General features: G+C 40.5%; 2 protein-coding genes and 1 long non-coding RNA gene across 4 annotated transcripts; 1 reads left to right on the top strand and 2 right to left on the bottom strand.

Annotated features, from left to right (window-relative positions):
* Positions 1-1,045: 1,045 nt before the first annotated feature.
* On the bottom strand, positions 1,046-3,270 carry LOC135115573 (uncharacterized). Its single transcript, XR_010276025.1, has 3 exons — positions 3,152-3,270; positions 1,222-1,317; positions 1,046-1,139 (listed from the first exon to the last, which is right to left on the bottom strand). It is a non-coding gene; the product is annotated as an uncharacterized LOC135115573 (long non-coding RNA).
* Positions 3,271-3,416: 146 nt separating this feature from the next.
* LOC135115561 (mucin-2-like) lies at positions 3,417-19,386 on the top strand. 2 transcript variants are annotated; one of them, XM_064032461.1, is made up of 3 exons: positions 3,417-3,923; positions 14,111-14,275; positions 15,170-19,386. In XM_064032461.1, the coding sequence occupies exons 2-3, from the start codon at positions 14,186-14,188 to the stop codon at positions 18,794-18,796; spliced, it is 3,717 nt and encodes a 1,238-aa protein (XP_063888531.1). In that variant the 5' UTR covers positions 3,417-3,923; positions 14,111-14,185; the 3' UTR covers positions 18,797-19,386. The 2 variants fall into 2 exon arrangements, with proteins under 2 accessions (XP_063888531.1, XP_063888530.1); XM_064032460.1 differs by lacking the exon at positions 3,417-3,923 and adding an exon at positions 11,985-12,596.
* LOC135115568 (macrophage mannose receptor 1-like) lies at positions 6,656-9,414 on the bottom strand. Its single transcript, XM_064032476.1, has 7 exons — positions 9,124-9,414; positions 8,947-9,040; positions 8,689-8,817; positions 8,348-8,574; positions 7,881-7,974; positions 7,630-7,758; positions 6,656-7,247 (listed from the first exon to the last, which is right to left on the bottom strand). Exons 1-7 carry the CDS (start codon positions 9,356-9,358, stop codon positions 7,220-7,222), a joined length of 936 nt encoding a protein of 311 aa, XP_063888546.1. The 5' UTR covers positions 9,359-9,414; the 3' UTR covers positions 6,656-7,219.
* Positions 19,387-19,393: the final 7 nt, after the last annotated feature.

The following is a 19,393-nucleotide window of genomic DNA, read 5'->3' as shown; positions in this document are numbered from 1 at the left end:
CTCTACTTTAAATATTCACACACACACACACACACACACACACACACACACACACACACAGAAGAATCTTGTAATTCAATGAGAAGTAGAAGGCTGCCTCTTCCTCTGCTTCCTCTCCTTTTGTAATGATTGAGTCCATTTCATTCATCTTCTCTTCTTCCTCCTCCTCTTCTTTTTTTCTTCTCCTGAAAGATCAAATAAAATATAGGAGGAGGAGGAGGAGGACAAGTAATGGGTTCAACCTCAATAGAGATAAAAAAAAAATTAATAAAATAAAATAAAATAAAATAAAATAAAATAAAATAAAATAGGAAGTAGTAATAATGTTAGATGAATGAAAAAATGGAAGACTAAAAAAATCAGATGTTGAGTTTCACCTACTAATAGCAGAGGAAAAAATAATTTCAAAAGCAACAAAAAATATAATAAGTGCAACATTGTAATTATATATATATATACCATCACATATACCTTGGTGGGCATCCTTCTCCTCACCTGGTAATTAGTGTGCACTCACCTGGCCTGTCATGGCAACACCTGGCACGAGAGAGAGAGAGAGAGAGAGAGAGAGAGAGAGAGAGAGAGAGAGAGAGAGAGAGAGAGAGAGAGAGAGAGAGAGAGAGAGAGAGAGAGAGAGAGACCAATCAAAAGTGGTCGTCAAAAATTAAAGGATAAATGTCTTGAAACCTCCTTCTTAAAAGAGTTCAAGTCATAGGAAGGAGGAAATATAAAAGCAGGCAGGGAATTCCAGTTTACTAGAGAAAGGGGTGAATGACTGAGAATACTAATTAACTCTTGCATTAGAGGTGGACGGAACGGAACAGTGGTGAGAGAAAGAAGAGTCTTGTGGAGTATGGCAGCAGGACAGAAGACATGAAATTAGTAAGATCAGAAGAGCAGTTAGCATGAAAATAGCAAAATAGCAGTAGATGGTAGTAAGAGATGCAACATTGTGGGTGATGAGAGAGAGGCTTCAAAACCTTCAGGGGAGAGGAGCTGATGAGATGAAACGCTCACTCACTACAAGCCCACAGTATATAGTCTCTCACCAGCTTCTTCCTTATGTGGTGATGAGCAGACCTGCCTTCATGGTGATGCTGGTGAACTCAGGACATCACCACAAGTACCCAGGCAAACATCTGTGGAAAACAACTTGTCAGTGACTGAGAGCTGATAAGATGAAAAGCTCACTACAAGCCCACAGTATATAGTCTCTCTCACCAGCTTCTTCCTTATGTGGTGATGAGCAGACCTGCCTTCATGGTGATGCTGGTGGTGGTGAACTCAGGACATCACCACAAGTACCCAGGCAAACATCTGTGGAAAACAACTTGTCAGTGACTGATACACTTAGCAACTCTCTTTTCCTTAATTAATTCCTTCCAGTCAACTTTTGTCTGCCTCTCCAGCACTGCCCTAATGGTGGCTCAGGAAATGACAACCTGACACACACACACACACACACACACACAGAGAGAGAGAGAGAGAGAGAGAGAGAGAGAGAGAGAGAGAGAGAGAGAGAGAGAGAGAGAGAGAGAGAGAGAGAGAGAGAGAGAGAGAGAGAGAGAGAGAGAGAGAGAGAGAGACTTAGGACAAGCAGTAATTTTAATGAATGCACACACCCATTACCTAAAACATGAACTATATTGAACCTTGTGATTTAAGCTGAACATTGCATCTTATATGTACAAAACGATAAATTCTAATAACTACAACACACAACCTACACACTATTACCAAACCCGTAACCACCATTCATTGAATATCCCGGACACAAACTAGCCCTGTTCATTCATTGCTATCCTTAGGACCAAAAATATGGAATGTCACTTAATATCAGAGAATCTGCCAGTCTACCTTCATTTAAGAAAAAATAAAAATATGTGATACAATATCCTACTGTATCTTGTATTCCAATAAGCCGATGTTGTAAAGTTAGGATTACGAGTCTTATATTAACTGTTAACATTATTACACATTACTATTATTATTATTATTATTTCTATTACATTTATCTTATATTACTAACATTAGTTATCGTATTATTATATTATCCTCATAACATTATTCATCTATAACCACTATTATTATTATTATTATTATTATTATTATTATTATTATTATATATTTTTACTATTATTTATTCTATTTTTATTATTATTATTATTATTATTATTATATATTATTATTATTATTATTATATCATATCTATTTTTACTATTATTTATTCTATTATTATTATTATTATTATCTATCATTTTTTTATTGTGTTGTAATTTACTGCTTGATATGAGGAAGTTTTAATTCAACTGTATATAATCAGTACAGGGATTAGATGTATATTTCGTGGGGTTCTTTAAAATGATATTTATTTGTTTGTTTGTTATTATTTTGAGTCACTTGTTTATTGTACTTTTTTCTTTATTTTTGTTCTACTTTTTTTTTGTATCTTATTGTACTTGTTCCCTAGTTTTAAATTTTTACCCAAGTGTGGTAGCAATGGTCCGAGGGTATGAAGGGAAATCCCAAAGGCACGTGGGTTTAATTTTAAAATATATTTGATAAATCATTAATATTATTCTAATTTTGCTTGATGTTAACAAATGATGATTTAATAAATTTTGGTGTGGGTATTCCCAGTTTAAGCTGCGGGATGGGGCAACTTTGCTGACAATAACACTAAAAAAAAAAAATTTAATATGAATATAGAGTAGCCTAATATTCAGTACACAGCCTAAGATAATTTCCCCACAAATTTAATGTCTATTCATTTAAATCTCACCGTGTTGGGTCAAAAAAAAAATAAAAAACATACATCAATTTAATATAAAAACATACTTCTAATTATCATCATAACTATATGTTATTAACCTGAAGAATTAAGATCTTTCATTTTTAAAATAGGCGGAACAGGCGGAAATAGGCTTGTGTGGTCTTATTTACTCCATATCTGTATTCAACCAAAGCTAGAAGACGCCTGGTTAGTAGTAACAAACATTATAAATAAAGAAAAATAAAAAAAAAAAATATATATATATATATATATATATATATATATATATATATATATATATATATATATATATATATATATATATATATATATATATATATATATATATATATATATATACATCAATTTTGGTCTTACCACATGAATCTAGTTGGAAAAAAAAAAATAATAATCACATGTGCCGGAGAGACAGTAACGCACACCAGCACTCGATCAAAGCAGAAGCTGACTGTGGGCATGAGGGGAAACCGTCCTTATTCTGATCCCACCGCCCCAAGAAGTAGTGCCCTTGGCTTTCTAAATAAATTTTCTAACATCGTTAATCTCACCAAAACATGTGAAAACACTCCAACAACTTCACTATAATTTCAAAGTAACAGTCTCACCGATTAGTGTTACACCAAAAATACGAAAGAAATTCCAAGGAGAAAACACCTACACGATTGCCAATTTTGAACTTCCAGAAACATAAAAAAAAAATACAATTTACGAATGTTGAAAGGTTACTATGACAGAATTTTGTCAATATAATTATTACGGAATGATAATTTATGCTTTCCAGGGGTTAACACAGCATATTAAAAAATCTCAGTTCCCATATAATGATACCACTCCGCGTCTTCCTCATGACACGCCATATTTGTTATTTTTTAAAATCATATTTACCCTTCGAGCTTGATAATATAAAGTCCCCAGTGTTCAGCCAGCTTTCCTTGACTTCCCAGTGACCTATATATTATGTAGCATCTGCTAATATGTTTGAGTAATGCTAACATGCTCTAATAATCTCTAGATTTTAATTGTTTTACGGCTGCTGTTACGGTAGCCTGTGCTACTGCGTGCCAGAAATAAGTCATCGGCGTGACACGTTTGGCACGCTTGCCAGGGATTGCCCACTTCTGGTATAGATGTAAGTGTGTGTTATTACATGTACATACCTGTCAGGGTGTATGGAAATATTAAAATAACAAAATAAGGAAGCTGAGAGGGGGGGGGGGGAACAGGAAACAGTCAGCATGTATTGAAATATTAAAATAATAAAATAAGACTTAGTTGGTATAGTTAAGTTATAAAAAAATAAACAAATAAACAAATGCAAGGCCAAAATCACACATAAGATTTACGTAGTGAAGATGAAATAAATAAGTAAGTAAATAAGTGAAAAATGCAAGGCCAAAACACCACGAAATCAGGAGTTGGAGTAGTGAAGATGAACATAAGAAAATAAGGGAAAATCTAAATAAATAAGCAGTCAGTTGAGTAGGAGGAGGAGGAGGAGGAGACAGAAGAAGAAGAAGAAGAAGAAGAAGAAGAAGGAAGGAATAATAATAATAATAATAATAATTGGCAGTGTGTGTGTAAGGCATACCTACAAGTATTATTTCCACTACTCATCCACATTATTTCCACCACTCATCCACATTCACAGGTGTCTAATATTCCTTTTAGATCCTGACCTGGCATATGTTAAAAATAATAATAATAAATAAATAAATAAATAAAATAAAATAAATACATAAATAATTAGTTGTTTTGACAATATAGAAAACTTTTAACCCTCCGATACAAAAAAAGTAAATAAATAAATAAAAAAGCGAATATTCCCAGTCATAATCACAGTTTTATTGACCACAACAGCACCTACGTATATTTGTTTCACATGATCAATTTAAGACTCCAATCTAATTCACTGTCAAAAAATTATTATTTTATTATTTATACACACACACACACACACACACACACACGTACCTTGACAGCCAGCACCAGCACGTTGCCTGAGGATACCATGTTGAGGAAGAGCGCCATAGCCTCGTCTTTGTGGGGGGAGTACGCATCGAACACCCGCTGGGCCATGCTGGCGCCGCTGGCCTGCTACAGCACCACCACGTGGGTGCCGCGCCCCTTTCCCTCCTCGCCCTCCTCCACGGTCTGTGAGGCGGCCAGGTTGAGTTAGGCAGGGATGGAGGGAGGGACGGAGGGAAGGATCATCCGCCGCTTATTAATGTATTGTACTGGAGGTGACTGAAACGAGCTGTGCAGTACGCGCTCTTTGTATTCAGAAGCGGTCAAACCTGCGAATTAACATATTATCACTAATACTGAGAGTAACACAAAGGAGTATATCATAGGAAACACAGGTATTGCAGTACATCATTGTCGTGACACTTCACGTCGTCAATTCCGTACAATATATAAATCAATACAGAGTTACCTACACCTTAGCGGGTTCAGTCGGTTCAACAGATGAACACCACCACCACAAACACAGCAAGTCGCCCTCTCGTGTGCGTGATCTGATGTACGTCATTATGTTACGTTAAGTGTACTTATTAACATATATATCTCTAAAACCTCACAATTTAAGTATCTAATCACTATAAGTCACATTAATTATATTGACACACATCATCAAATCTTCAAATCCTCATGGTTACATAAATATCCTAATACTATGATGAATACATATACAATGTGGGGAACAGGCATCCTCTACAATGTGGGAAACAGGCGTCCTCTTGGTTGTATGCAAGGGATTACACCTGGGGATTTACCGTGCCTCCCGAGACACGTCTAACTTGTAGGTGTGACTGTCGTAAAGTGGCTTTGGAGTGGGACCCGAGACGCTGCTGGGCCTCTACAGCATATGATGTTCATTATGTCGCAGGTGTGTTATCAGCGCTCACGCCACAACAATCAGCGCTCACGCCACAATAACCGACCCGTCGATGAGAGAAAGAGCTGAGAGGGCAAATGCAACGCGTCCCCTCGGCCCTGGGTTCCCCTCTCACTCTGCTGTGTTGGCGCGCGGGCGCGCCCTACACTCCATACACTACTCATGACATGGGTAAAACAACCAGTCTCTAAGAATAAATAACGCTAACAAAGAAAACATAAAATGGCACACCACAATGTATCTCTAGCCGTCGTGTAAGTTGTGCGTATACGGCGGCTACATCATGTAATTGGTGTATGTGTAATAGTAAAGTATTTTCTTATCCTCATAAATTAGTGTGTCTTGTAATGATATTTTTTAGATGCATTTGTTTACAGTTTGATATGTTTGTGTTTTATTTGAATAAGTTCTATAAATATATCAGTGTGTTTGTTATATTTAAACACTGGGCAGAGTTACCTAAAGTTAAGTGTACCTGTGTGTGATAATTGATCCCTTCCAAAGCACATGTAGATCTGATTGTAGTGAGATGTTAAGTTGTGACCAATATATTTTTGTACGCCAATGTTTCTGTTCTTGACCAGTCACCCTTAAGCTATGATGTGAGAGTAATGATTATTGTATGATGTGTATGATGTGTGTGTGTGTGTGTGTGTGTGTGTGAAGATGATTAGGTCCGCATATAATTCTTGGTGTATTCCCTTCTACAAATATTTCTCATGTGTATTCAATTCTCTTCTGCCTTCCCTCAAAGTGCTCCCCTATACAGTTCAGTAGCTTGCTGTGCATTCCTCTGAACCTTTCAATTTCCATGACTCTTGAATAGCACATCAACAAAGGCTTTTTTATTACATTCAAGTTAGTGCAACTGTGCAACCTTTTCTTTCCTGAATGTTGATCATGCATGTGTCACTTTCAGCAAGTCTTCATGTGGAATGCAAGGAAAATAACAAGGACGATTAGGATACTTTTCTTTATCTTTTTATTTGCAGAACAAAATCCTAATCACTGGCAATAGTTCTCAAGCCACAGACTAAGGATTTTATATATCTAGATGACCAACTTTGTCTTGAGGTCATGCTTACTGCCAGAGAGAATGAAATCACATGAATGTTTAGGAAAACTTTTGCCACCTGACTTCCTGCATTGAATTTTCTCAAAGGAAGAAGAAATATTCCATCATTAATGCATGCAAGGTACTACTAGAAGCTATAAGATGCAGAGATTACACTTATGCATCTAACTCAGTGATGTTTGAAAAGTCTCATCAGTGAAGCCTGGGAGAAGCATAGTGTATTCTGTTAAAGTTGCAGTGAAGAGGCTGTAGGTATTGTTACCAATGGAGTGATGGCTGAGAGATGCAAGAGCCAAAGAGGTCATGGGTGTTACTCTAGCATAGTATATCCTCTTAGTTGTTGAAGGTGCAGTGAAGAAGATGGGAGTATAGTTGCTGGTGGCTGAGAGGTGCAAGGTCCAAGAAGGTTGAGGGCGTTACTCCAGCATAGCAAAGACAGGCAGGGATCAGAGCCTTACTGGGGTGGCTTCTCACAGATGTACCTGTTGGTGGGGTGACGTACAGAGCAATTCATAACCTGACTTGCACATTTGAAGAGCATGAAAATGTACAGAAGTGTGTTGAGATGCTTGTTGGCAGTTATAGATATAAGAGTCCTTGATGAAGAGAGAATAGTAGTAGACATATATCTGGAAACTGACTTGGCTTACTATTGAGGGGAGGTAAATGAGAGGGAGATAATACAGATTCAGATTAAGTGATTGATTGTAGAAAGGACCAATAGGGCATGAGAAATCAGATGAGTTTTATACATTGCGGCGGTACACACTACTTGGGGAGCACATTTTACTCAGGACCTGAAATAAAGGAAGGTTCTCCTGTTCTATTTTAAATATAAACATCTGTAGCAGGGGCAATACTCACGCATTCCTTGCACTGCACCTCTTGTCATTCCACTTAAAGTCATACTCCTCCCTCATCTCCACACAGTCCTCACTCGAAGTTAGTAAGCCACCAATGGAATAGAAGTTGTTGGGTTCATTCTCTTCCCAACTGCAGGATACAACACAGCATCAGTAGCAGCCAAATAACAGCACAACAGTGACAATTGGAATGTGTTGGAATGTGATGACGACATTAGCCAGAGTTATGTCATCTGAGGTTACTGTACTCACTTGCTGTAGCTGAATTCAGTACAGTCATCCCAGGTGTAGTTTCCAGACTCCTCCAGGTCATTGAGGCCAATCCAAGTACTCTTCTCAAGCATTCCTGTCACAGAAAGAGGAGCTGATGAACATGCAGTGATGCAGAGAGCAATAGGTGAATGCTAGAATGTTGGCGATCACTTGGTGTTCGGTGTGTCAAATTTACATACATGTTTCTTGTGTCAGAGGTTCAGTCCAGCATCCAGCAAGGTCTTATTTTGCCTCTTACAGCAAACATGAACTATATGTATGTATTTGCCAGACAAGACAACCCACAAAAATAACACAGCACCACTTCCATATCCCTATTGTACAGAAAGAAAAACGTACAGTATCTCGTAAATACATAGCAGCATAAGGAATATTTCAAACTGCATTCTGAATATGACATGGAAGTGTATGTGTGTGTGTTAGACAAGCATGCAGCCCCAGCTCACCCGCCACAAAGTTCTGCTCATCTTCGCTGGTGATGGAGGCAAGGGAGGCACCGTTGTTTTCACACTGGCTTTTGGCATCCTCCCAGGTTGCCTTATCTTCACTCACTTGGTAGCAGGACATCTCAAACATTGTCCAGTCTTCCTCACACTCAGGGGCAGGGGTAGTGGTGGTGGTGGTTGTGGTTGTGGTGGTAGTGATAAGCTCTGCTGGAATGCTGCACATGAATCTGATGGATGAAAATTTGGATTGGCTTAGTGTGACTGGGTTGGGAACATGCCAAGGTCTGTTCTTCACTCTCATAATGCCAGCAAGCCAGGTGTCTCATCTTACCAATACTCACCCTCTGGTATGGTTACAGTGCTCATCATTCCATAGGTAGCCTTTATTTTTACGCATCTCCACACAGTCCTCCCGCTCCCCAAATATCCAGAGAAAGTTTCCAGAATTGTTGGGTTCACCTTCAGCCCACCTGTTATATCAAGGCAAGAACAAAATAGTCAGCCACTGAATAAAAAAAAAAGATGAAAAGGGAGAATTTGAATACTAGTAAGTGTGGGAAAATTAGGCATAGAGGAAAGACTTGAAAACGCATGGATACCTGGTGTAGTTGTTATCACTGCCGTCAGCCCAGCCATAGGTGTGGTCTTCCTTCAGGTCATTGAAGCCAATCCAGACACTGTCAGTGAGCATTTCTGCAAGAGAGAGCGAATCAAGATCAGAATTGGAGGCTTGGCTGTAGACAAGAATGCATTGGTAACAAAATGACCTTACTCACCAGAGAGAGCATTCTGCTGTAAGTCACTTGAGATGGTGGCCAGTGTTGCTCCCTCTGCATTACAGGCGTCCTGGCCTTCAAACCACGTCCTGGATTCGTTAATCACACGGAAGCAGGTCTCTTCCAACAGGTCATAGCCATCGGGGCACCGGTAGCGGGGAGGCTCCTCAGGCAGGGGGATGGCCAAGGCTGGAGACACCACAGCCACCACCACCAGGAGAGACAACATCACCATGGCTGTGTCAGAGGCCTTGGTGAACTGGAGAGTGAGGTGCTGGTGTCACTCTGTTGGCCTTTAAGTAGTGCTGCCTGCCCCTCACAGCTGGTGTTGCTGTGTCCCTGCAGCTGCTGCCCAATAGCTCGTAATGAACTGCCATCACCACCGTGTTGACTCAAATTAAAGAAATTACTGGTTTGGAAATGGACACGTAATTTCAATAACCATTCACTGCAGGTCACTGGAGTTTTCATGTTTGTTGTCCTGAATTTTGGGAAAGTTGTGGTTGCAGGAAAAAATAAACCTTACGTGAATTTGTGATTATTTATGGTGATGAAACGAACATCAGTAAGACTTGGCTCCGTATTCTTAAGCACTCTAGACTCATATCAGGACTATTTTCAAAGGCTACATACGTGAGTGGTCGGGTTGTTAGGCTTGTTGCCGTTCAGTAGTTACACAGAATCCTTGCTCATCCATCACTAGAATCATGAAAACATTCCTGAAGCCCACAATAATTTCCTTTAAACACTTTAAACACTTCATTATGTTTGTCTGTAGTACATATATAAGCTTAAGGTACAATTAATTGAAAGACAAACAGCCCCTTATGAAGCACAAGCTTTTTGGGCACACTTAATATCTACTTAATACTGAAATGTAAAACAACACTAAACTAAAAATCTAATTGAAGAAAATGTAAAAAAAAAAATAAATAAATAGCAATAACAAAAGATTTAGGGATAAATGGCTTTGCAAGAACAGGAAGGAAAGGAGAAAAATCATAATTATACATGAGAAATAGAGAAAATTGAAGTGGAATCTGATTATAAACAAGCAAATATTTGTTTTGAGAATAATTAAACAAACAGAAATAAATATGTATATATACTAGAGGATATAAACTATTTTAGTTACATTGGATATGAACTATTTGGTTACAATACCAAGAAACAAAATAATTGATATTGATAAAAATTGATTGAAGTACAAGATGTGTCAGTATTGAGACAATAAATATTCTTTTAGTTTTCTCTTAAAGATATTTACGCTTAATGAATTTTTTATATGTGACAGGGTGCTATTCCATATTTTGGGACCTTTATACATTAGAGAGTGTTGGTAGAGAGTTAAGGTATGATGGGGAATCTGTAGAGAATGCCTGTAGCGTGTGGAGTGGTTATGAGTTAGGGTCAGGGTATTGTTGTTGTTGGAATTTATCAATTTGAACATGTATGATGCAATAGAGAAGTTTGATAAGTCAGAGAGTTGAAGGATTTTCATAGATTTAAAGAGTGGAGGTGTGTGTTGGAGGAAGTCACTATTAGTCATGATTCTAATAATTTTCTTGTGGAGGATGTTTAGATTTTGTAGATGACATGGGTAGGTAGTGGACCAAATTGGATTACAGTAGGTTAAGTGTGGGTATATATGGGCATAATACATGATTTTCATAATTTCCACTGGAACAAAGTTTTTTATTTCCAGCAATAGAGCTATTGATCTAGATAATTTTAGGCAAAGGTTTGATATGTGATATTTAAAGGTAAGATTATTGTCAAATGTTCCTCCAGAGCATGTTAAACCTACCACCATGAGACGCCGTAACATTTGAAGATACGTACCATAGAGCGGGCTGACAAGAGCTCATTAAACAGTTGTGTAGATAAAAAGTATTTAAGGCTGTCTGTACCGTCCCTGTGGTTAACTGGACTGTGGGATGTTGGGCCATATTCTAAAACATCTCTAAGCGGTACTTCCACTACTTTCAAAAGGCTCTAGTTGAAGCTACACGGGCTTTTAAGGATGTTGTTACAGTTCTAATGACAGATTTAACAAGATCTCCCCATAATTAATTGGAAAAAACTTTCTTGAGACCCCGGCTAATGATCTGTGTGGCCTATGAAAATAGACGTGGTGAGAGATCAAGCTGTTTCAGAATGGGAGCCTTTGTGCCAGCATTTACCCCGTGTGGCAAAGTGTGACGGGCAAGCCTCACCTTCCTGCCTATCAGTAATTGTATAATCGCACAACAGTTACGGAAAAAAAAGTCACATTTCACCAATCCAAAGAGAGGACATTCCCCCACGCTGAAAGAGGAGAGGTGAAAGGCGAGGAGCCATAAAGGTGCAAATTAGATAAATGCTCCTTCAATATTGGTCAAGCAAATTGCATATTCCCTCACCTGTACAAATATGATCCTTCGCTGCATTCCGACGCTCGGCAACCAATGGAAGAGAACCTTTTAACCTTGGTCCCCTCCCGCGGCGCAGTCACATGAGGGGACACCGACACCTGGGCAGACATTACGGAACACAAATTCGACCTTCAAAAAAAGATGAAGGACATTCGACATTTTATATTGAGCATGATGTTAGGGCTAGCTGTTGTTGTTATTATTATTGTATTAGACTTCCTTTCTCTGTCATGCATCAGGAAGCTCTAGCCATTGCCTGGGCTTACTCACTTCCTAAATCTAATACAACAACAACAACAACAATGATAGTAATAATAATAATAATAATAATAATAATAATAATAATAATAATAATAATAATAACAACAACAACTAGCCCTAACAATAATATACCAGTAAAACCTTAACCCTTTCGCATTTGTCACATCTTTCTTTCGGTACTAACCACTCAGACATGTTCTCTTGTTCCGCGGCCACCTCCACACATTGTACTGGCTAGGCATTACAACTTATCTTATCTTTTATCACTTTCTTTTCTGTGGATCCTTATAAAAACTCCTTAGATTGCCTTTAGTGCTGTGAGTTGCTACATATGTTGTTGTTGTTGTTGTTGTTGTTCGTTCTTGTTCTTTCTTCATTACTTTTTTATTATTTTTAACGACCTCCACGTCACGCCAAGCATAGTAACACCCCCCCCCCTCTCTCTCTCTCTCTCTCTCTCTTGTACGTCATCAGGGGCTCCGTGTGGGTAGAGAGGAGCGTGACATCGCAAAAATTACCCGACCAAAATCAAACGGCTGGAATTGGTTTGGGTTTGCAATGTTTCAAAACTTTTTTTTTCCCTCGGTACAGTAGACACAACTTTTTCTTTTCCACCGCCTTGTCCTTTTCTCTCTTTGTCTCTCTCTACCTGTCTCGTGTGTGTGTGTGTGTGTGTGTGTGTGTCGTAACAAAACACTGCCGGAGGGTGCAGGGATCAGTGGTCATTCGGCACTGGAAGGGGACATGCGGGTAACTTTCTCGAGGCTCCTTCCCCTCCTGACGGTGTTCACATCCGCGGTAAGCTCTGCACCATATTTAGTGTCCGTGTTCCGTAACCGCTTGGCTCTTTCACCACCACTATTTTCAAAGTCTACAGAGATGACTAGCCGTGTTTTCAAGAGCATTTCTCCTGTTAATAATCTCTTTCTTTCTCTCCCTCTCTCTCTCTCTGTTTATCTATTTACCTATCTGTCTATCTATCTGTCTCTGTATCTATCTTATGAACAAGCCATCCAACCAACCAACCATCCATCAATCAACCAACACTCTATTCTATGTAATCTAGCTTTCCTCCCATACAGCCTCATTCCCTTCAGTCAGTCCATAGAGAGGAACACACCTGGGCAAAGACCCATTTAATCTGTGCCTCCACCTGTCCCTGTCAGCGCCACGCACGCCTCTTTTGATCCAGCTCCGGGAAGGTGAACTAATACTCTTAAGGGAACACACCTAAGCACACAGAATTACGTGACACTGTGGGTTAAGCTCTGTCGGGTACGATGGTGGTGTGTCTCTCCCTCTCTCTCTCCCCCTCTTGGTCTCAGTAATGGTTTGTGACTCAGTTCGTTATTTTATCTTTTTTATCTTTCCTCACTTGTGTACACAAAATTAAAATGGCTGATGCGTTTTTTTTTCTTTTTTTTTTTTCTATCTCAGTTTCATTTCATGTTACCTAAAGTGAATGACTTGCTTGGTCTGGTTACTTTTTTTTTTTTTTCTTCTTCTTCCGCTGGCTCCATTTTATTAAGCAACCGTATCTTCTAAGGAATCTTCTATATAAAAACCGTATCTCTGTTTCTTTTCATATCCAGCTACCTTAAGAGAGTGACTCTAGATGTGGTATGGCTGCTTCATCTCTCTCTTTTTTTTTTCTCTCTCCATTTTATTAAACAATCTCATTTGACGAGCCGTGTCTATATAACTGCACCACTTATAGACTCGTACTTTGAAGAAAAAAAAAAAAAGTTATCATATCTTTTCAGAGGCCACACCTATCACAACAATAAACTACTGCTGTATTCAATTGTTTAGCTAGGAACTGAAATGAATAGGCTACAGTTTACATGAGTCTGAGTTCTTTTAATCCTCATACTGCTAGACAAAATTTTCCGATAATTAATGTCTTTTTTTTTTCGACACAGTTTTGTATTACAGGTTTTTAAGTAGTAATATAGCTGAGGAAAACAAGATTAACCTCCAATTTTTCTCCTTTATTTTCCGTGTCCAATTCTTACAGAGCTGTGAATATTAACAAATGATGCCCATAACTGTAACAAGGCTTTAATGTTCGCCTTCTCACTGATGTTTCTCTTATTACTGGCTTTGAATATTTGCCTAACTATCTCTGGAACCAGGAAAAAAAAAACATTCTTGAAGGTAACAATAACTCCCATTAGAGCTTCATATTTCAGAATCCTTATTAATCATGATGTGTGGAAGGGAAAATGTTTTAGTTGATAATCTAGCTCTCTCTCTCTCTCTCTCTCTCTCTCTCTCTCTCTCTCTCTCTCTCTCTCTCTCTCTCTCTTCAGACTGTGGAAGCTCGATGGGTCCTGCAGTACCTCCCAGATGACGGGGAGTCTCAGGCAAGTGATGGGAGCGGTGGGATGAAGGGCTCGATACAGGTGACAGTTCGACGCCTCCCAGATGGCAGTCCCCAGGTCACCTGCTACCGGACGTCCAGATCGAATAGAAAAGTTAGTGAGTCTGAAGAGAGGTGAAGGGTATACGTATGCATGTAGTAGTAGTAGTAGTAGTAGTAGTAGTGGTAGTAGTAGTGGTAGTAGTAGTAGTAGTGTAGCGGGACACAAGTCACCGCTCCTAGCACTCCGTTTTCTGTTATATTTTCACCCTTCCGTTTTCACTCTCTCTACTGCACAGGCTTTTGTCTTTCATCTCTTCTTTTATCATTTTATACATATCTCTTACTCGTACACATTCTGTTTACGTTCTTTGACACATGTGTTACACATCTTCTCAATACATCTTATTACTCCTTTCTTCATACAGACATACACACACACATACACTCTCTTTTTCCATAATTTTGTGTATATCATTTATTTTATGTTAAGTAATTTTTGTATATATTGTTCATGTCTTTGCTGAATCAAAAAAAACAGAGAATACCTAGGTTAAGTTTCCTTTGCCAAAGCTACACAGCTATGACACTGGAAATTGTTACCCTTCAAGGACTAAACACTGCTATGACCAAGAGTCATAGTTGGGAACCTACAGTTCTCGCTTGAGCAATTTCCGGGCGGACAAGTAGCACCTCACTTTCGCTACAGAAGTAGTAGATGTAATGGTAGTAGTAGTAAAGATAGTAGTAGCAGTATTATTATTATTAGTATCATTTGTGTGTTGTGTGTAGTTTCTCATTGCGTATCAAATTTAGCATTGCAAAAGACTGAATTTCACATTTTCACTTTTATTTTTTCTCTCGACTCTGAGGGACTAGGACAGTTATTGTACTTGGAATGAAAACAGACTATGGAAGTGAAAACAATCTCTCTCTCTCTCTCTCTCTCTCTAGGTGTGTGTGTGTGTGTTCTTGGTGGTGCAGCTGTCATACCCATTTATTGTTCCAGGGATACATTAACTTTAACCTGCAAGACTCGCACACCCTCGGCCAGTACTCAGTGCAGGTTGATGAGGCCAGGAGCGGGGAGGTGTCGTGCCAGCTGGTGCCGCCTGAGGAGGTCACACGTCACCACAGGGAGAGATACAATGATAAACCGTCAGCAAGAATCAATACAAACTCACGGAAAGATAACATAGGCAACCCGTCAAATCTGAAGTCTTCTGATGCTACTGATACTGGAACCACATTGCCAGGAACTCCAGCAGCACTTCGCCAACATGACTGGACGAGTGACACAAGCAATCCGTCGACAAATCTAGATTCCACTAACGTTTCTGACATTAGAACCTCATTGCCTTCAATAATAAGTGCGCCAGGAATTCCAGCTGCACTTCGGCAACGGTATGAAAAGCTCGCGACCTGCATGCAAGAAAGTGGTCTCCTCCCTGACCAAGCAAGCCATACTATGTATGAGGCAGGGGTTAGATTTGTAGCGTCCCCTAGCAAGCTCTCTCCGACTCTCAAGCACTACGTGTGTCTGGTGTATGATGACACTGCTTCCTGGGACAGTCCCCCTCCCAGTACCCCTTCCATCAGACCTTCCAGTTCACCAATAGGGAAAAAACATCCACTTACACCTCCCAGTGCACCTTCCAGTACACCTTCCAGTATACATTATAGTCCACTAACAGGAGAAAGGCAACAACCAGCACCTTCCAGCACGCCCTCCGGTACATCTCTCACGCCTTCCGAGTCTTCCGCACCTTATGACACTAGTACAGTCACCACACTCGAAACTCCACAGCAAGAAGCAATGGGTGGAATAATGGCACGCATCAACTTTTTACCCCATGCATCAAGATCATTCTCTACTGAAACCTCACCTGAGAATGAGAAGGAACCAACTGACCAACCAATGTCTCCAAGCCCACCTGCCACACTCAGTACATCCAAGGAAGCAGGATCGGAACTCATCAGTCTACCATTAACAACAGGCTCACCTGCCACGTTAAGTACATTCAAAGAAGCTAGATTTGAACCCACGACTGGAGTACAAGAACCACTGCATTTGTACACACCAAGAATGGGACGATACTTTACTTCCCAACCAAGAATAGCAGAGTCAGATTTCACCCTCAGCATGTCCTCCACCCATGCCACAACCTCACCGCCAAAGGAACTAGACTCAGCGACTCCCATTCCTACTACTAGTGAACCAGTATCTCCTGCTATAAGTGATACCGAAGAGACTGTAGCTTCCACTGTCGAAAGCCCTGCAACTTCTACTTTAAGCATAGACACTGCAAATAAGGGGCCAACTTCTCGTTCAGAAACAGAGGCAACAAGTCCTTCAGTCCCCTCCAGTCTACATGCTGCATCTTCTGTAACCTTAGAATCGTATGAGTCAAGGCAAGAGGATATCACCCCTGACACCATCAATTCCCTGGACACGGAGGCATCTGGTTCACTTCCCGCAGTTCACCCACATTTTGAACCCAGTATAGCAAATATTCCCCGTCAAGAACCAACCAACAAGCTTCTGATATCTACACCAACATCACCCAGCGCACTCGAAAGACTTCATACGGCTGATACCGCTGATGAAACACAATTAAGTACGCCTGTATCTGAACCCATCACTCTTTCGGAGCAAACAGTGACTGGCACACGAACAATACCTAGTGTACCTCCCATTAGCACACCCTTCCCTTCCTATCTGCCGAGAATGAACGCTGCCACCACTCGTAGTAAGGAAGAGGTGACCGTTGTACCATTGGAGCATCATTCAGTTCATCCCTGGCTCACAGCTTACCCTCAACCTGACTATCTGCCGACACACAAACCAGACAGTGAAATAATACCTCCGTGGCACATGGCTTATCCCCACCTGAAGGTTCTGCAGTTAGACGAACCCAGCAGGGAGAGTGTACCTTCCAGTGTCACGGATTATCCCAACACGAACTTGCTGGAGACATACAAACCAATAGTAGAAGCTGGGACTCCCATTACTGAGCACTCTACCACTTCTCTACCAATAGTAACCAGACCAATATTACCTTCCACAGTTCCCACAAACTTACCAACGCGCGTGTCAGGTTCATTCACTCCCATAAAGAAACCAGTGCATGAAACTGAATCTACGGAGAGTCAGACCGAGACTATCCCTTACGAAGACATGCTTGTAACTGATATGGACTCTGGAGACGGTCAGCTGATAACTCCCAAATTACAGGGCACTTTTAAACCTCCCGCACATGAGATAATTACCATAGGTGTTCCCTTTCATGACTCCACGACAGAGATAACTGAATCTTTTTCTCATGAGGCAGAGATAAATGACACTATAGATGAACCCACTATATCTTATGAATCTACAATGAACCCTACGTATTCTTATCAGACAGAGATAATTCAACTTTCAACTGAACCCACGAGCTCCCACGAGATAGAGACTAATGAACCCACTACAGTTCATGATGCAGAGATAACTGAACGTAAAATCGAACCCATCACCTCTCATGAGACAGAGGTAACTGAACCCATTTTTTCTCATGAGACAGCAGCGATAACTGAACCTCCTTCCTTGGCAGAGATTACTGAACCCACGATTGAACCCATTTCTCCCAAGGCAAAGATAACTGAGCACACTATTTCTCAAGAGGCGGAGTTTACTGAACCCATTTTTGAGCCAACCACTTCTCGAGAGGCAGAAATAACCAAATCTATAACTGAACCTTTTATTTCACATGGAACAATATTCACTACTCTTCATGAAACAGAGATTGAACCCATAACGGAAACCCCTTTTGATGCACAGATGAATGAAACCACTTCTTATGAGGGAGAGACAGTTGAAGCTACACTCAAATCTTTGAGTTCTCATGAAATAGAGACATTTGAACCTACCATTGAACTCAGCTCCTCTCACGAGACAGAGGCACCTAGACCCACTGCCGCTCATAAAGCAGGTATATTTGAACCTACAACTGAACCTACCTTATATGAGAGAGAGATGACTGAACCTAGTATTCCTCATGAAGGAGAGATAATTGAACCTACAAATGAACTTGCTACTACTTATGACTCAGAAATTAATGAACCCAAATTTGAACTCACTACTCACGAGACGCAGACAAATGAACCCAAATTTGAACTCACTACTATTCCTCAAGATGCAGAGATGGAATTCAGTCACGCAGGAACTACCACTATGCAAGCCACACCTCACATCGCAGTCTCCTACGTAACGGGCACAAGTCACTCCATCTCTACCACCATTTCCACAACACCCACTCCGCCGGGCACTGTCAGGGTACCCCCCACTCTTCCTGACGATCTTGTAACTCCCGCAGGAAGTACAAGTGCAGAGTTTCGAGGGAGTGACACTGAGTACAAGACAACTAGTTCACCGGAAAGCCACGTCTCTCATCCCCTATCTTCTAGCGGGCCTACTGTAGCCACTGCGTCAGTCTCACCCCATCCTCTCGTAGTCATCACCAAACAGAAGAACATACCCTGTGATTTTTCGTTCATGAAATACTTCTTCGATCACATGTCGCCGCCTTGTCGTTCCGAGCTCCTGAGGATTTTGACCCTATCGGTGAATTCCAGTTTTGGTGGAGTGAGTGTGTAGTGTGTGTAGACTAAGAGGTTGGGGAAATGTGAGTGTGTCAGGTAGTTTAGCTTGAAGTGTTTCTGTGTCCACGAAGAAGGGCATCCATAAGTGATATCTGGTGTTGTGGGAGTGACTGTGTAGTGTGTGTAGACTAAAAGGTTGGGGAGTGTGAGTGTGGTGGGTAGTTAGGCTCGAAGTGTCAATAAGTGGAGCAAGCATCAAGTGAGGGCATGAGTCAGTGAATTCTTGCATTTGGGTGCGCAGACAATGTAAGGTTGTGGAGTGTGACTGTCGTGGGTAGATGGGCTCGAAGTGTCAATATGTGGAGCAAGCAGCGAGTGAGGAGATTTGGGTGCGCAGACAATGTAAGCCTGGGGAGTGTGACTGTCTTGGGTAGTTGAGCTCGAAGTGCTTGTGTGTTCCTATCCTGAAGAACCTGTTGTCAATACGTGGAACAATCAGCGAGTGAAAGCATCAGTCAGTGGCAGTGTTACTTTGTTCGTGCGTCGTGACAAAACTGCAGTGACTGACGTGGTGACACAGAGCACAGTATTGTGGTTAGGAAGCTCAGGGTCACGTCAATTTTCCCTTCTACTCACACTTTACAAGGAACAG

The sequence above is a fragment of the Scylla paramamosain genome, chromosome 29 (assembly GCF_035594125.1).
Source record: "Scylla paramamosain isolate STU-SP2022 chromosome 29, ASM3559412v1, whole genome shotgun sequence".
In the NCBI taxonomy this organism is placed as follows: domain Eukaryota; kingdom Metazoa; phylum Arthropoda; class Malacostraca; order Decapoda; family Portunidae; genus Scylla; species Scylla paramamosain.
Note: the sequence above shows the minus strand (reverse complement) of the source record. Positions and strands in the feature narration are given on the sequence as shown.